This window comes from Notechis scutatus, chromosome 10 (genome assembly GCF_049901735.1).
Source record: "Notechis scutatus isolate UNSWTSFEM ecotype Mainland chromosome 10, rNotScu1.2, whole genome shotgun sequence".
In the NCBI taxonomy this organism is placed as follows: domain Eukaryota; kingdom Metazoa; phylum Chordata; class Lepidosauria; order Squamata; family Elapidae; genus Notechis; species Notechis scutatus.
In genome coordinates this window covers 21,627,935-21,646,075 of record NC_142018.1, presented here as the reverse complement: position 1 = coordinate 21,646,075, position 18,141 = coordinate 21,627,935, and the positions used below count along the sequence as shown (strand labels likewise).

General features: G+C 43.6%; 2 protein-coding genes and 1 long non-coding RNA gene across 4 annotated transcripts in view; 1 reads left to right on the top strand and 2 right to left on the bottom strand.

Annotated features, from left to right (window-relative positions):
• Window positions 1–18,141, bottom strand: part of MOSPD1 (motile sperm domain containing 1) — a 139,152-nt gene that overhangs the window by 57,647 nt on the left and 63,364 nt on the right. The window lies entirely within an intron of this gene.
• The window catches only part of HPRT1 (hypoxanthine phosphoribosyltransferase 1), a 13,539-nt gene continuing 1,837 nt past the window's right edge, over window positions 6,440–18,141 (top strand). Inside the window, exons 1-8 of the mRNA XM_087971926.1 lie at window positions 6,440–6,583; window positions 10,230–10,336; window positions 12,494–12,677; window positions 13,891–13,956; window positions 14,901–14,918; window positions 15,428–15,510; window positions 17,123–17,169; window positions 17,775–17,851. Of these exons, the coding sequence (XP_087828052.1) occupies window positions 6,536–6,583; window positions 10,230–10,336; window positions 12,494–12,677; window positions 13,891–13,956; window positions 14,901–14,918; window positions 15,428–15,510; window positions 17,123–17,169; window positions 17,775–17,851 (630 nt within the window). The 5' untranslated portion in view covers window positions 6,440–6,535. The remainder of the gene's footprint in view (window positions 6,584–10,229; window positions 10,337–12,493; window positions 12,678–13,890; window positions 13,957–14,900; window positions 14,919–15,427; window positions 15,511–17,122; window positions 17,170–17,774; window positions 17,852–18,141) is intronic.
• LOC113423776 (uncharacterized) overlaps window positions 15,120–18,141 on the bottom strand; it is a 19,556-nt gene continuing 16,534 nt past the window's right edge. The window contains exon 5 of the long non-coding RNA XR_015750675.1: window positions 15,120–16,866. This is a non-coding gene — a long non-coding RNA (uncharacterized LOC113423776). The remainder of the gene's footprint in view (window positions 16,867–18,141) is intronic.

Here is an 18,141-nt window from a genome sequence, read left to right as displayed (position 1 = left end):
TTGTGAACACAGCGATCATCAGAAGTTTTTACTTACAAATTGGATGTGCCTGTTTCGATAGCACGGCTGTAGAATGTGTGCATTTTACATTTTCCTTCCCATGCAAATTATGGAAGCAAACCAGGAGGCAATGAACTGATCCCTTTTGCAAAATGGCCAACGTACAAAAAACCATTCTCAGCTCCAGACACCTGCTTTGAGTCTTTGGAATGGCTCTTTTGGGAGGATTCTACTGCCCAGAGACTGCTCCGGCCATTGCTGACTGTAAGCTGTGAGATTTGAGAGTTATACCAAAAGGCTGTGGTTCATTCTTTCCTTCCTTCTCCTTTTATTTGAACCCTGTGGCTGGAATAACTGAAAACAAGGTGTTGTCTTCTGGGAGTGTTCAGTGCTGGCCCGTTTCTCTTAGATTTCCAAGTTACTGCTTAATGCTCACTTTGGAATTTAATCCCCTCTATTGGACATCATACCTCAAGTGCTCTGTGCTGTGTAGAACACAAGTTTTGTCCAAATATATATATATATTTATATATATATATATATACACAGATCCTGTATGCTGTAAGAAGAATGAAAATAAGACATTGAGTCTTGTCTTTCTGTTTTTGTTTTTGAGGTAAGAGGTCAGTATTTATTTTGTGTCGTGACCACTATATGAGAATGTTTTGATACTTCATCAAAGTTTCCTGGCAAATCAATGAGTGCTATTAACCTGCAAGGATGGCTGAAATTATGTTAAGTCTTAACATCCCAGTTTTGACGTCACAGAATCCTGGTATTTCTTGTAATTGCTTCAAGTGTTTGGTTGAACCTATTCTAAAAACAAAGTTAAACTTGTTAGCAAACTGCCAATTTCACTCTTCAGATATTTTTCTTATCTCTCAAATGTCAGATTAAGGCAGCAGATTGGAACAGGCTGATAATTGGATGAAAAGCTGAGAACATTCACTAGCAGTTTACACTGCAAAAAAAACCTTTCTGTGATACCTTTGTTTATGAAGTCTTGTTTATTTTTTTATTTTTAACCTTTTGTCTGCTTTTTTTTAAAAAAAATGCATTTCATTATCTTGAGGGACTCAACTATTGTGTATAAGAACCTCTAAGGCTCTCAAGTTGGAATTCAATCCATTTGGGTTTGAAAACTTCATAGAAGAATGCAGTTTAGTAGGAAAGTTGTGTATAAAAATAAATCTGTTAATTGCTCTTATGCCATTGACCAATTTTTTTTTATTTTGTAATGTAACTTTCAAAATTAAAGGCGCCACTTGTACTGAAATAGATATTTTAGCAGGCTGTGCAGTTTTTCAAAAGAACGGATTGTGTTGTGTTCTTTAAATGTGTACAGAGTTTACATTTCGTTTGCAGGATCTCAGTACTCTGATTTTGGTTTTGATTTCTCAGACATCTATACTTTTGTTCTTTGACTCACTTAAAAAATCAGTGGGAGTTCCCCATTTCCATTCCACTTATTTAAAAGGACTAATTGGTAGAACATTCTTTCTCTTCTGGATATGAAGACCATGAGCGCTCATTGTAACTTCCTGTTTAATTCTGATATGCACGAAAAAAGCTGACAGCAATGGAAACTGTGCCTTGTGGACTTAGTTAAAAATAGGATGATGTTATACATGCCATTTCAATGGGAAATTCTGTTTCTAGTCTTATTCCAATCTGCAGTAGCTTTCCACATAGCAAAGTTCATAAAAGGGCAGAGTGTTGAAATGATCAGATTCCATTATTTGCCTGAAATAATATTAGAATTTAATCAGTGATGTTTTGCTTTTAAAACAAAAACAGCCTTTCACAATAAAAGGTGTAACTATTTTCTGTGTCCTTCTGGGTAGACCAAAGTTGCCAGACTGAAAGGCACAACCTCTCCTAACAGTTGTAAGGGTCCTCTGATAAGTCTGATCAATAGCCATTTGGTGTCTGGGACTGACCAAATTGGTTACATGCAGCAGATTCAGTAGATTCTGCCATAGAAAACAGTTTCCCTCCCAACTCACTGCTAGCAAATGGTTGCTGAGGGTGCAGTGAGGGAACACTCCTACATACATAAAGAGGAAAAGATGCAATTAAAATGTAAATATTAATCATTTGCAGCCATATATAAAACTTTGTAAGTATATTCTGTTGGATTCAGAAGAGAGATCCTGTTTCAACCCATTGCCTTTTTGGGTGGGGGTGGGGGGCTTGCTGGGAATTTTCTACAGGCATCTTTTGAAAGCATGTGTACATTCAGCCATGTTGTACTCATCAAATCCTGCTGCAGTTGTAAATCTGCTTTTATACTTTCCTGCACTGGGGTCACAGCAACTGTTTTGGAACATAGCTTCTCCCAAGCAGCATTTTTGCTTCTAGGACAAATGAGCCCTACAGAAGAATGGAATTTAGTCTACTGTACACACTCCATAGACTTTGCTCTTATTTCCCACCAAGTCTTCAATACTATTGTAAATATTCATTTGTATAGTGCTATCAGTGTGTGTGTGTGTGGGGGGGAGATGTTCCTTAGAAGCATTAAAAAAAAGTCATCCCTGCTTCTAAAAAGTTTACTGTCTAAAATTTATTGGGGGGGGGGGCAAGAGATGAAGAGGAAGTATGTGAGGTGGAAGACCCTGCTCGTAAGGCATGTATTGTAATCTTGTGCTCACTTGAAATACGCCATCCTAAACATGGCAAGATTTATTTCGGACCAAATGATAGTGTTGCACTTGTTTCAGAAATACCTATAATTCTTGGCTATGCCTGAAAAAGCTCTTTAGTTCTGCTTTTGTTGCATTTTTTAAAATGGGATTAGAAGTAATCCAGGATTTATTTTAAATGCAGTCATAAGCATACAAGGAAAAGTGGCTTTTCTGGGTTTCAGACCAACTCTGACTTTTGCCTTTATTCTGCTGGGGAAAGTGTTATCTTTTGAAAATATATGTGTCGTCATTCTCCAAACAATTCCTTATTTCTTTGAATTATCAGCCACATTAGCATAGGGCTTCGCCCTTGAAATGTGCGAGATGTGTTCTATTCCATACTGCATAGGGGCTGTCATTTTTATTCTTTAGAATGCACAGAAGCAGTAATGATAACTACAAGTTTATTGTTTCAGATCTCCCCAAAAGCATAATTCTCTAGGCAGAGAACAAAGACACAGCAGATAACAATGGAGATAAGCCCTAGAACACAGATACAGCAACTTGAAAGTTGTAAAATATTATGGTAGTTGCCAAAATACAGCATATTAGGGAATAAAAGAGTAATGACCCAGCACATCTGGTAAAAATGATGTAAGTATCAATGAGTAATTTGAAGGATATCACCACTTTATTTAATGGAGGCATCTGGAAGAGAACTTTGGATAAATATAACACATGTTCATCCATGTATGGCTGCAAAGAGATAAGTAGAAGTTTGCCTCTTTAGATCCAGCATTCATTTGTTTAGCAATCTCAAGGCAAGCAAACTCTGCAAATTTAAATTTAGAAGGATGGCAGGATTCATCCTCCTGTTGACTAACGGCCTTGAATTGGAACCAGAAACACAGATAATATTTAACAAGCCCTTCTTGTCTTACCTGCTGAACAAAGGACAGAGTCCCCGATCAATGGGTTTTGCAGCCCACAGGTGTTCTCCCCAGTGGGTGCAGATTAGCACACGCCAAGAGAACCATAGCAACACACACGCAACCCATACCAACGATTTCTGCAAGCAGAAAGCAAAAGGAAGTACAAGCAAGAGGTCAAATGTCTTTCATAAGGAAGGGCAATTTAACACTTTTATTAATTAAAAAAAATGGCACTTTGTATTTTCAGGCATCTGCCATTCAGAAGAGCAGCACAAAGATTTTTTTTAAAAGTCCTCTCTTTGGAAGGATTTCTTGTGCTTGCACCCTTCTGCCTACCAATTTCATAGTCCTCTATTCACACTAGTTTACCTCATTGGAGCAAACTAATATCCAGATGAAACAGATTTTTAATTCTTAACAGGGTTTCCTAGTTGGGACCCTGAGACTGGCAAAGGGGAAGCAATAGCAAACCTAGCCAGGTTGGCCTGGTGGTTAAGGCACCAGACTAGAAAGCAGGAGGCTGTGAGTTCAAGTCCTGCCTTACCCATGGAAGCTAGATGGGTGCCTCCTCAGCCCACCTCAGGGTTGTTGTGGGGAAAATAGGAAGAGGAAAGTGTGTTTAGATATGTTTGCTGCCTTGAGTTATTTGTAAGCGATACTAACAAAAATAAATCCCCATCCTTAAGACACAGTTTCCCAATCTAGGTGCCCTCCTGGTGCATATTATTAAAAAAAGATCTCCAAATTTCCAGCCCAGATTTTTGATTTTGAGGATCAGAACATTCAGAGAAGGGGGGATGTAAGAAAAACTAAATTTCTGGGCTTGGATGCCGGAAAGAACTGGCTTCTTGAACATAGGAGTGGGCCAGATTAAAGCTGATTTATTTAAATACTAAAACACCATCGACCCTCCCTTGAAGCACCACAGTAAAATTAAACTTTTTTTAAAAAAAAACACCTTAAAGCATGTGAAAACCTTCAAAACCACGGGGCAGAATTAAACATACTGACCTACATAGAAAGGGACCAGGGGGCTGCCTCTATTTCATTATTGTTATTATTGTTAAGCCACATTGGGGAGGGCGGACCTTCCCCAAACCCGGATTTAGCTAAGAAAGGTTTGGCCAGAGACATCTAGGTGTCTATATTACATTTCTTATTTATAATCTGATTTATTTTTTATTTTATCCATCCATCTATTTATCCCTCCCTCTCCGTCTCTTATCATTCATCTCTTTCTGTCTGTCTGTCATCTAGGCAGAGCCAGTGTCTCCGTTTTCATTTCATTTCTCTATAATTTGTAATGTGCTTTATTTTTTTAATCTATCTATCTATCTATCTATCTATCTATCTATCTATCTATCTATCTATCTATCTATCTATCTATCTATCTATCTATCTATCTATCTATCATCTATCTATCTATCTATCTATCTATCTATCTATCTATCTATCATCTATCTATCTATCTATCTATCTATCTATCTATCTATCTATCTATCTATCTATCTATCTATCTATCTATCTATCTATCTATCTATCTATCATCTATCTATCATCTATCTATCTATCTATCATCTATCTATCTATCTATCATCTATCTATCTATCATCTATCTATCTATCTATCTATCTATCTATCTATCTATCTATCTATCTATCTATCTATCTATCTATCTATCTATCTAATCTATCTATCCTATCTAATCTATCCTATCTAATCTATCCTATCTAATCTATCTATCTATCTATCTATCTATCTATCTATCTATCTATCTATCTATCTATCTATCTATCTATCTATCTATCTATCTATCTATCTATCTATCTATCTACCTACCTACCTACCTACCTACCTACCTACCTATCAGTATCTATCTATCTTTCATCTCTATATCTAAATATCTATCTATCTATCTATCTATCTATCTATCTATCTATCTATCTATCTATCTATCTATCTATCTATCTATCTATCTATCTATCTATCTATCTATCTATCTATCTATCTATCTATCTATCTATCTATCTATCTATCATCTATCTATCTATCATCTATCTATCTATCTATCATCTATCTATCTATCATCTATCTATCTATCTATCATCTATCTATCTATCTATCTATCTATCTATCTATCTATCATCTATCTATCTATCATCATCTATCTATCTATCTATCTATCATCTATCTATCTATCTATATCTATCTATCTATCTATCTATCTATCTATCTATCTATCATCTATCTATCTATCTATCTATCTATCTATCTATCTATCTATCTATCTATCTATCTATCTACCAACCTACCTACCTACCTATCTATCCAGGCAGCCAGGGTCTACATTTCATTTCTTATTTTTATAATTTATAATCTATTATCTATATCTCTAGGCAGCCAGTGTCTACGTTTCATTTCATTTCTCATTTTATTTGTAATTTGTAATGTGATTTTTTATTATATCTATGTATCTACCTACCTACCTACCTACCTACCTATCTATCCAGGCAGCCAGGGTCTACATTTCACTTCTTTATTTAATTTACACTATTTATTTATATTTCTATGCCGCCCACCTTCCCCAACCCAGGTGACTCGGAGCGGCTTCCAACCAGGTGATTCACAGGATTTATGGTTTACTGTGCCAGAGGTGGGGGGGGGGGGGGGAGGGAAGCGTCTCATCTGAGGTAAACCAGCTTTGGCGGGAACCGCCGCTCCGACCGACCAACGGACCAGGTTGGCCGCCAGGGGCGCCCGCGCGCCCCCCCACCCCACCCCTCCGCCCCTCCCTGCCGGCCGGCCGCTCTCGCACGTTCGGCGGGGCGGGGCGGGGCGCGGCGCGCGCCTACCCCCTCCCCCCTCTCCCTCCCGCGAGGAGAGCAGCAGCAGCAGCCGCGGCGGCAGAAGCGGCCCCGGCACCCTCGGCGGCTGGCGGGGCGGCAGGAGCAGCGCGGCGGCCGCTTTCCCGCCGCCATGGCCGGAAACAGCGGGGGCGCCGGCGCCGAAGGCCGTTGCATCGTGGTGAGGCGGACGGGACGGGACGGGACGGGGGGTGTAAAGGGGGGAGGGAGGGGGTCCTGGCTGCGTTGCCTGGCAACGGGGCGCGCGGAAGTGATGGGGGGGCTTTCGGTTGTGGGGGAGGAGAGGAGAAAGGTAACCCGGCTGAGGAGGCCTTTTTTTTTTTTTTTGCCGGGAGGGAGAGGGGAGGCCAAAGCTAAGGGTCTCTGAGCATGTGCAGAGGGCCTTCATACCCATCCATTGCTCCTTTTGCCCCCCTTTCCCCAAAAGAGTGGACCCTTCCCTCCTGGCCTGTGGGGGGAAGGAAGGGATGGTCAGCAGAAAGCAGGAGGAGGAGAAGACCATTTATGGGCGGGGGCGCCAAGGCCTGCAAGGTGCCCTCTGTGCCCTAGCACAGGGGTCTCCAACCTTGGCAACTTTAAGCCTGGAGGACTTCAACTCCCAGAATACCCCAGCCAGCTTTGCTGGCTGGGAGTCTGGGAGTTGAAGTCCTCCAGCAAAGTTGCCAAGGTTGAACCTGGTGCTTTGCTGGCTGGGGCATTCTGGGAGTTGAAGTCCTCCAGGCTTAAAGTTGCCAAGGTTGGAGACCCCTGGTGTAGCTTTGCTGGCTGGGGCATTCTGGGAGTTGAAGTCCTCCAGGCTTAAAGTTGCCAAGGTTGGAGACCCCTGGTGTAGCTTTGCTGGCTGGGGCATTCTGGGAGTTGAAGTCCTCCAGGCTTAAAGTGGCCAAGGTTGGAGACCCTTGCCCTAGCAGACCCTTTCAGTGGGTGGGGGTGTCCCTTGTGTGTGGGGGGTGGTCAGAAAAACCCGGGGGAGAGGAGGAGGAGACCCACCAAGGAGGAGGGGGGGTCTTCAGGGCTGGCCAGGCACAGAAAGGGCCTTATCAGAACCTCCTCCCCCCCAAAAAAGACACAACCAGGAGGGGGTGTGGTCCGTCCGTCCCCCATTTACCAGCTGCAGGAAGAAGCAGCAGCTGGAGGGAGGGCAAGGTGGGCTCTGCCCCACCCTGGAGGGAGCAATTTTAGGAGGGTGGGGGAAAGCCTGGAGCCAGAAGTGTTTATAATCACACACACACACACACACACACACACACCCCTCTGTCGTTGTGTGTGTTGGGGTGTCCTTTTAAAGGCCTCAGTTGGAGGGTTGTGGGTGGATGTAGGTGTGAGTAGGTGGGCGCCACCCAGATGCCAAACAGGATGTCCCCCCACCCCACCCCGCCTGTCCCAGAGCAATTCAACAAGTTTTGCCTGCCTGGCAGCCTGAACAGGGACGATACTTTCAGAAAAAGAGAGAGAGAGAGAGATCCCTGCAGAAACATCCCAAGATCCGCTTGCCCAGAATCCTGGAAAGCCTCTGTGCCTGGTGGGTCGGATCCTGCCTGGCAAACAGGCACACGCCGCCCCTTCGTCAGGCACGTGCTGAGAGGAGCCACTTCCTCCTCCAGGCTTGGAGAAAAAGAGACCTGGGTCTGCTCGGGCGAAACCCCTTCCACCCTTTGCCTGGGGGGAAAAAGAGACCCTGGGGGCTGGTGGGAGGAAGATGAAGGTCCCAAATCCCAGGAGTTAGGAAAGGCAGAACAGAGGATCCCTTGGTCATTGCAAACCCCATCATCATCATCACCATTATTATTATTATTATTATTATTATTATTATTATTATTATTATTATTATTATTAATTTAAATGCAGGAGATCACATTAGACCTCGGACGTGGGTGCTTCCTCATCTGTCGGGGGGCTCTTTTCCTGTCTGAAATTCTGTTTTGATTTTATTTTTTAACGGGGGAGGTGCAGGGCGGGGATAATCTTTCAGGAAGTATGGAGGCTGTTCCAACAGATTTGTTAAGGAGAGAAAAATATCAGCTATAAAGTGGAGGGATTTTTTGAAGCGAGCCCAAGTCGTTTGCACCCAAGAGGCTAATGGTTAGGAGACATTTATCGTAACCAAACTCTCTTCTTTTAAGGTGAAGATTGCTGTCCCTGTGTGGTATATCTCATTTCCCCCTCCATTCTGTTAAATCTGTAGAAGTAACCTAGAGCTTTGAACCTGAGGTGGAAAGGTCTGTCCTATCCAAGTCCCCCAAGTAGAACTCTGTAAACTTCCAAGCTGCTTTTTATTAGTTTATTGGTGTATTGTTTTCATGGTCCCTCTTTTTAACCAAAGATAAGAGCCCATGGCTGGGGAAGAGACTGATCTTGAAAGATACTAATAACGAAAGAAGTGATGTAAGAGTTTATAAAACCCCAGAGTAATCGGAATTTTACTGCTTATTAATCACGGCAGTTTCTATATTGCTTTTCAAATTGACCTCGAAAGTTCTGCAGAACCTTTCTCAAAGAGATGTTGACTGCAAGGAATTCCTTCTCTAGTTATATATTGCTGCTCAGGTGACATATCAGCACGCAGGATATTGGATAAGAAAGCCAGGTGTGTGTGTGTGAGCCTCGCCATTGATACGGGAGCCCTTCCAGCACATGTTTTGCATAAGCTGAAATATATAGCTCTGAGGATAGCGGAACGCTGCTTGCTTCGGTTTAAAAGTGAAAGCTTTTTTCTTTCTTTTTCTTAATGGCATCTGAACTTGTCGGGTACCGTTTGATGTCCTGAATCATGGCTTGGATATATGTTACAAATTATTTAACATTTGCTAAAGGTCCCTCTTTGCAAAAGGGTCCCATCGGGGTCCCAAAGATGGAATCTTTGCAAACTCGCTTGCCTCTTTCAGTAAAACGTGGGTCACGGACCATGATGCTCTCTGTTTGTGGGATGCAGCTTTTCTTGTTGACCAGATGTTATCTGCACTCTGAAATGCGCTTTTAATGGAAACGCAGCTTGTAATGATGAGCAGGGTCCAGCCGGTGCGTTTTTTCTGTGGGACGTTGAGTTCCCGGTTAAGTAAGACGGGCTGGCAGCGCCACAAGTAGAAATGGCTTCTTTGGAAGCTGCTTTGGGTGGCCGGACCAGAAAGTATCTGGATGGAGGAAAGGCGTGGCAGTGAGGAGGCTGTCAAAAACAGTCCGGCGATTAAACTTTAGCCCAGGGAGCCTTGCAAGCCTGCATTTTAAGGCTATTTGCACCAAGCTACTTTTGCATAAACGTTTCTTTTTCACGAAGCCAGAAATTACGGCTTGCCCAACTCCCAACTTGCTCGGCTGACCATCCCCTGCATTGCTTCCCAGCAGGAAATATTGTTTTTTTTTTCCCCTTAAGTGACATAGTATAGTTTTTAACTGTTAATTGTTTTAATTTGTTTTACATTGTTATTTGTATATGTCTTTTGGTGTTGTTTAGTTGTATGTTGTGAAAGAGCACCTTATTTCGTTGTTCTCAGGTTCTGAGTACAATGACAATAAATTTATCTTATCATATGCTCTTCTTCACAGGAATGAAGAAACCCTGAATTGCCCAGATTGCCTGCAGCAGCAAATCCGCTGCCCCTTTGTCTGAAACAATCGAATCATTCTGAAAAGGGTCAAAAAATGCCACATATCCCCTGAGACTTTTCGGCCCCGCCCCAAAATGCCAAGCATGCAAACCCTCCCCCCAGGCCACCGGCTCACGGCTTCAGGTGGGGAGAAAACCCAGAGTCCTGGTTTCTAATGTCATCGTGTGCTATCTCCTCCCCCCGCTTTTTTTTTTTTTTTAGATTGGAGATGATGAACAAGGGTACGACCTGGATTTGTTCTGCATCCCCAAACATTACGCAGAAGATTTGGAAAAAGTCTACATTCCTCACGGACTCATCTTGGACAGGTTGGTCTGACTGGCAGGGTCTGTCCTGAAATGCAGGTTTCCCCGCCTGCTACGGCAGGGGGTCCTTGGCTTACGACCACAACGGAGGGCCGGCATTTACGTGGCTCAGCAGAGACAGTTGTTAAAGGGAGTTTTGCCCCAACTCGGGGCCTTTCTTGCCAAGGGAATCCCTGCCGTCATTAAGTGAGGGACATGCTTGTTGAGTGAATCTGGCTTTCCCTGGTGACTTTGCTTGTCAGGAGATCGCGAAAGGAGGGGATTGCCTCACACACACACACACACACACACACACACACACACCACCCCTGTGGGACACTGTGACCATCATAAATAGGAGCCAGTTGCCAAGTGTCCAAAATTTCGATCACCCGACCATGGGGTTGGTTGTAACTGTGAAAAACGGTCATACGTCTCTTTTTCAACAGTGCCGTTCTAACTTTGACCGGCCACTAAACGAACTGTTGTAAGTCGAGGGCCATCTGTACAAGCTTGCTTTAAGGAAGTTTCCCTGATGAAGAGTTATGAAGTTTGCTCCTCCGCAGCTGAAGGTGTGTGTAAATTGGGCAAGGAACATAAGCAGGAGGCCCCACCCGCGCGGGACTCTGTCCCCTGAAGCGGAGACAGTGCCAGCTAAGGTGCAGCGTGTGGCACTTCTACTAGATGGGTGGCGATAAAACGAGGCCAGCCGTTCGCCTGCCTTCCCGCCACAAATGGCAAGGCAAGCATTGAACATTTAAAAATCTCCCCAGGATTAATCTTTCGTTTTATCCCTGCTAAGCAGATGCCTAGCAATCTGGACAAATGTAACACGGCTTCTGCAACTGCCTAATCATTTTTTCTTCTCATAAATAACGTCCTCTTTACTAACCATATACGTGTGGCAGTTCGGCGGTTGGAATCCCTAGCGCCGCGTCACGGAGTGAGCTCCCGTTTCTTGTCCCAGCTTCTGCCAACCTAGCAGTTCGAAAGCATGTAAAAATGCAAGTAGAAAAATAGGGTCCACTTTGGTGGGAAGGGAACAGCGTTCCGTGCGCCTTCAAAGGCGTTTAGTCATGCCGGCCACATGACCACGGAGACGTCTTCGGACAGCGCTGGCTTTTCTTTGGCTTTGAAACGGAGATGAGCAGCGCCCCCTGGAGCCAAAAACAAGTAGCACGAATGCGCAAGGGGAACCTTTACATACATACATACGTAGTGTTTGTGTGTGTATGGGGGGGAGGGGTAGATAGATATATAGATATAGATATAAAAATATGTAAAAATGTAAAACAAGGGTTTTTAATCTTGGACCACTTTATTAAGATTTGTAGACTTCAACTCCCAGAATTCTCCAGCCACCCGCGTCTGGTTGGATGGGGAATTCTGGGAGTTGAAGTCCATAAGTGGTCAAGGTTGGACCCACCCCCGCCCCCAATGTAGGATGTAAAGGAAGCAGGTGTATAACATGCGTGGCAAGCTTTGCTATAGTGGTCTGCCGTTGTGCCATACCTCGAAAGCAAGGCTCTCCAATCCGAAGACATTTCCCCACTTTGCTTTTGAATTCCTGGACAGCCCCGGCAATCCGGCCGTTGCAAAGCCTGATTCCCTTTCCTTTCCAACAACCTCGCCGCCCGATACCTTCCGTAGGTTGTCTGGTCAACTATCTGGAGGCTGAGATTTGCTTTGGCACAAGCTCCCTGGAAGATCTAAGGCTGTTTGGCAGCACCACGATTAGATTAACCTTGGCAAGTGAGAAAAAAGCAGGCACAATGTCATTGACCAGCCGGTCAACAGTCAGGTTCACTGTCAGATGAGAGGTTCAAAAAAAAAAAGAAGAAGGCCGTGTTTGTTTATTCTTGCCACCTTTGTTTCCTCAAACTGGGTTGAAGCCACTGGCTTACCTGGGGTGCAAACCCCGAGGGTCTCTGTAGAGGTAGTCCTGGACTTACAGCACTTCATTTAGTGGTGGTTCAAAGCTACAGCGGGGAAAGCCAGGTTCACTTAACAACCATGTTGCTAACTTGACAACTGCAGCAGTACAGGAAAAGCTGCAAAATGGGGGCTTTTTCCTCCCTTTAACAGACCGTTTCGGTTAGCGACAGAAATGTTGGCCTCAGCTGCGGGGGAGTACTTGTAGTACATCTCGATTTTTCACTTCTTTCTTTCCCGCTCCCATAGGACGGAGAGGTTAGCCCGGGAAATTATGAAAGCCATGGGGGGCCACCACATTGTGGCTCTCTGCGTGCTGAAGGGAGGCTACAAATTTTTTGCCGATTTACTGGATTCTATCAAAGCTCTGAATCGGAACAGCGACAAATCCATTCCGATGACCGTCGACTTCATCCGCCTGAAGAGCTACTGTGTAAGTTGGTCTGTTGGAGACATGCTTTTTTTTTTTAATTCGTGGCTTATTGTCAGCTGGAATTTGGGGGGGGGGGGCTACAAAGCTACCCCTAGAATACTCAGGTCTTTCCTTGGTGGCAAAAAGAAACTCTGAAACTTGGTGGGGGGGGAGGAAACAGGCAGTTATTTGAAAACAATTTATGTTCCTTCTGCCTCCTTCGAATCTTACTGTGAACATGCAGTCCAATCGTGGATGAACTGTGGTTGGCTTTTTGCTTCAAAGCAAACAAGGGCAAACATCTCAGGTTGGGGCGAGAAACAACCTCAACAGAAGGATGAAAACAGTGCCTCTTTTTTTAAAAAAAAATATTTTATTGAATAAATCTTAAAAACAGTTGAACACAGTGTGACTTTCTTGGCCATCATTTTGGCCATACAAGCTATAGTGTAGAGTTACACATAACAGTTAATTTCCTTTTTCCCTTATGTTATAAGTATAGTGCTAGCTGCATTATTTCTATTACATTTATCTACGATTATATACATATTAACAACCATCTTTTATACTCATGCATTCATGTCATCTCATATTTGTCCATTATATTCCATTCTCTTTGGGTTACAAAACTTTAGCTTTCGTTCCTATTAAGCGTCAACCCTTCCTTTCTTTTTCCTTGACTCTATAGCCATTGATACCTTCTACCCCAGACTTCATAATTCTCTGTCTCACCCTTATCTTCGATTTCTAAAGTTAGTCTGTCCATCTTTGCACAGACTAATATTTTCCTTATTACTTCACTTTCTGTAGGGGTATCTTCATTCTTCCAGTTTTGGACATACACCAATTTCGCAGCTGTTATTATATGTATCATAATACTATGTATCATATAATATAAAAACAGTGTCTCTCTGTGAGCAGTCTGTGCACATTTTCCTGGGCATAAACCCCATCTAAATGAGTGGGGCTTACCTTGGACTCTGTGTGCATTAAGATCTGTAGGATTAGGCAAGAAAAAAAAAACCTTGTTTGCAGGATTATGACAGCTAAGAAAACATGACTTTTCCTTTTGCTATGAGGGGGATGAAGCCACAGGCTTGCTAATGTTTGAAAAGTTTCCATTTCAAAAAAGGCTATGGTTTGTTTGTTTGTTTTTTTCCTTTCCTGGAGGTTTCTGTACTATTAATAACAGCTTTACTTCTTTTTTTTTTCTCTCTTTCCTGACTAAACTTAGAATGACCAGTCAACCGGCGATATAAAAGTAATTGGCGGGGATGACTTATCAACCTTGACTGGGAAGGTATGTCCCAAAAGAAGACATGGATACAGAGGCTTCTGGAAAACAGGGATAGGCAATGCTATGCGCATCAGCAAAATGTACTTAAAATGAAATGCAATTAAGGTGTGAAAGTATTTCATTAAAAAAAAAAATTAAATGCAAAAAATGTTGCCAAGTTTCCCTTGGAATTCTGGCTTTGTCAGAAAACTTTGCTAGCTAATCGTGTGGGTTCTTTCTGCCCCAGCAAACTCTGCACTTGTGAGGATACGGTGTCTCTGGTGAGGGGAGCAGGGTGCACATTTTTATATTTCTGTGTTTATAAACACAGAAATGGTGCTCTTGTTCCTTTAAGAAAGGCAGGAGATGACATCAGAAGAAATAAAAAGCAAGGGGTACCTATGTTGGCCCATATCACTGCAGCTTTGAACACCAGATCCTGGGATCAAAAAGAAATAGACATTACTCTGAGCAGATTTTCCTAAAACCTTCCAGATGTCTCAAATGATCCCTTTTCTAAGTTCAGCCGTAGAGTTCCTGATTTTAAAGTTGTTCTCTAGATGTATGTTCAAAAACATTTGTTAGTTTTGGCCATGAGAAAGTACTTAAACCACTTCAAAAATGCTAGCTAACTAAAAGCATTTAGGATGTGCTTCTAAGGCGTTTAATGCAATGTCTTTCCTAGTTTTAATTCTTACTGCTTTGTGGTTAGACGTTTATGTTTGAACTTAATTGTTTAAAGTCCCAAAGAATGTGCTAATGAGCTCTTAATAACTTGTATATTTTAAACACCAGGAACAATTTGTAGCCATTTTCTCCTTGCCTGTTTTACTGATGGGGCATTTACCTATAATTACGTGGTAGTTAATTAGTTTTTTAAAAATGGGGGGGGGGGGATTGGAAAAATAGAAGTTTGAGTTCAAAACGGAACTAAAATTACTGATGTCTTTCTGTCTTTTCTTTTTCAGAATGTCTTGATTGTAGAAGTAAGTACTTCAGTTGGCAGGTACTACTACCTTTATGTATGTTTTGGGGCCCGTTGCCTTGAGTTCCACTGATTCCTTGCAAGGTCTGAGTAAGCTGTATATGGATTAGAATCTTCTTGCAGTTGCAAATTTCAAGGCCACTTCAAACCTATCAATTTCTTCCAAACGGGGAATGAGGAAAATAGTTGAAATATTCTTGTTGAAACAAGATTTATTAACTATCTCTGTGACCAAATGCACATTAATAATTCACGTTCAAGTTTACTTGCCTTTGTAAAAGGCCCCATAAAGACACGATCAAGTTTTAGTCATGTATTTCAAGCCCCAAAGCTATCTCCTTTTATAGATATGTTATCTTTATTATTATTATTATTTTTCTAGGCCTAATATGCCCCAATGCAGCATTAGTTTTATTCTGGCCAGTCACTCACCCGAGTGTGATATCCTTTGCTGTACTTTTCCTCCAAAAACAAGCTGTTGTGTGACCCCTTTGTCTGTTTCCTCCTCAGGACATCATCGACACAGGGAAGACAATGCAGACACTCCTTTCCCTGCTCCAGCAGTACAATCCAAAGATGGTCAAAGTAGCAAGGTCAGAGCTTGTCCCCGTGTCACTTTTGAAAGCCCTCTCCACCCCCCCCCCCCACCCCAGCCTGAAGTGATCCGACTTCAGCTAACATATCCGAGCAGAGGATGTAACTTTTGGCTCAGGTGGTCCGCCATTGTTTCCCTTAACAAAAACAATAAGAGCTTGCAACGTGGTCTTGTCTGCGTGCTTTACTGAACCAGGGTTTAATAACAGAAGATTGGGAGGGTGGGAGGAGTGGGGTTATCAGTGCCCTTCACACACAGACCTCAAAAGACCCATCTTTTACATTTACGATCCCTGCCGCCTCCACATTCTCTCTCCAGAAGCTGCGGTAAATTAGAACTATTTTATAGGCTGTATCCGTCTGTGCTGGCCTCACTGCGATCAACTTCTAAAGGAGCTGGTGTTGCAGGCTGATGAACTAAAGGGCAGGTGGTCCCTTTGGAGGGGCTTCCTTCTCTGCAGTCGGAGAATCTGTAATTTTTTCTGGCCCTTCCTCAAGGTCTCTGATTTTGAGAAGCCCAGAATGATGAGTGGGGCTAAAGGCAGAGGTCTCCAAACTTGGCAACTTTAAGGCTTGTGGACTTCAACTCCCAGAATTCTCCAGCCAGCTTTGCTGGCTGGAGAATTCTGGGAGTTGAATCCACAAGCCTAAAGTGCCAAGTTTGAGACCCCTGGGCTAAGGTGTCCCTAAGAATGCCAGCTGCTTCCCCTCCTCTCTACCCACGCGAAGGGAGATCGGAGAAAACCTTGAGGAGCTGCATGGAGCAGGACTTGCGAAGAGGGTCCGTTTCCCAAATCTGGCTGGAGACTTTGGCTTATGGCTTTCTTTCCCCTTCGAGCCAGCAAGTCACTCCGCGTTTTAAGGATCCACCACGGCACTTCAAGGCAAGGCGAGTGTAACTGCTGGCCCGAATCACTGTTGATCAAGCTGCTCCCTGCCAGTTTCGGTTGCCCTTAACAAGCTGCTGCGAGTCTTGGTCACGTTCTGACCTTGACCAAGCATGCAGCACTGATAGCAGGCAAGCAGTCGCTGAAGCGGCTTCTGTACAGTAGAGATAACCCCACTCCCTCCACCACACACACACACACACACACTCTCTTACTTGTGAGGCTTGTGGAAAATAAACGCTTTCAGGCAGCGTGTGTGGGCCAAGTCACTCTTTCCTGCCGCTGTGAAGCAGGGAGGAAGTGGGGCAGCGTTTCCCCTTTTTCCTCCTGCCCCAGTTAAGGAGGCAGCAGTGGCCCTTCGCCTCTTCCTCGGCTCCTGAGCCAAGAAACGGCCTTTGTGTACGCCTAAAACTCCCACCCGGAGGGGGTCCCACTGGCTCTGGGTTGGCTGTTCATTTTTGGCTGCACCTGCGAGGAAGGGCAGAACGTAAACCTGAGCTCAGAGGTGTCCAACCTTGGCAACTTTTAAGACTTGTGGATTTAAAACTCTCAGATGGCCGAGGAGAAAATTGGCAGCTGAAGCCCACAGGTTGCCAAGCTTGAACAATCCTGCCTTAGCCGGCGTGGAATGTACAAGGATAGGCTTATCATTTTTGCTCCTTATCAGTTACACGAACTGACTTTGGTTGGGCTTATTTCTTTTTTTCTTTTTTTTTTTTGACAGCTTGTTGGTGAAAAGGACACCCCGAAGTGTAGGATACCGGCCTGATTGTAAGTGGCTCTTGTGTAAGCCGGAGTGTAATCCTAGAGGCCCGGGGATTAAGGGAAGGTCGTTGAAACCAGAAATCAGTGGGCTGAAACTAGTCAGCAAAGGGAGGCTCCGGTGGCAAAGGACGGAGCTGGCCTACAATAACAGCTTTTCTGTGCCTTGAAAAATCCAGTTGTTGGCTGTGTGTTTATGGGCAAAACTAAGCCAAAGCAGCTAAGAGTGTAAGCCGGTGCTCAGCCCCCTTCTGTTTAAAAGAGATTTACTCCTTAATGACCACGTTTAGGATTTCAGCTTAGCCACATTGGGGTCAAGCATGATTTTGCAGAGTGTGTGTATTGGCTCTAATTTGGGGGAGGTCTTCCAACTTCCCTCTCCTTTTACACCCGATGGAACTTCAAGGGACGTTAGGAAAATGCCACCTGTTTAATTTGCTGGCTTATGATAACAAACCTGGCTTTATTTTTATTTTAAAAAAAGGTCCGTGCCGTTTTGCTCTTTTTAACGAAGAGCTCCCGTTAATGCCAAGTGGCGCCACCATTGAGATTTATGAACACGGTTGTCCCCAATTCTGCCTAAGTTTAACCTGCTTTATTGTGGTTCTTTCCAGTTGTTGGTTTTGAAGTGCCGGACAAGTTTGTGGTTGGATATGCTCTAGATTATAACGAATACTTCAGAGATTTGAATGTAAGTGATTGACACAGATGACCTGGTTAAAAAAAAAAAAAGGCACAGATTTTTCACCCCTGCCTTTACTCTGCTTCTCTTAGCGCCGGGAAGGGGTCAAAAGGAAGCAGCAGAAACGGATTTCTTTTCTTTTTTTTCCTTGGGGGAAACAAGGTTGGGAATGTCTAGAGTCTTGTGGCGACTCAGAGGGCCCTCAAGCTACCTTTCCCAGCCCAATTCCCAGTTGGATTGTGGCTTCCCACCGTTTGGTACGGAGCAAACTGACCAAGATTGCCAAACACGAGGCGGCT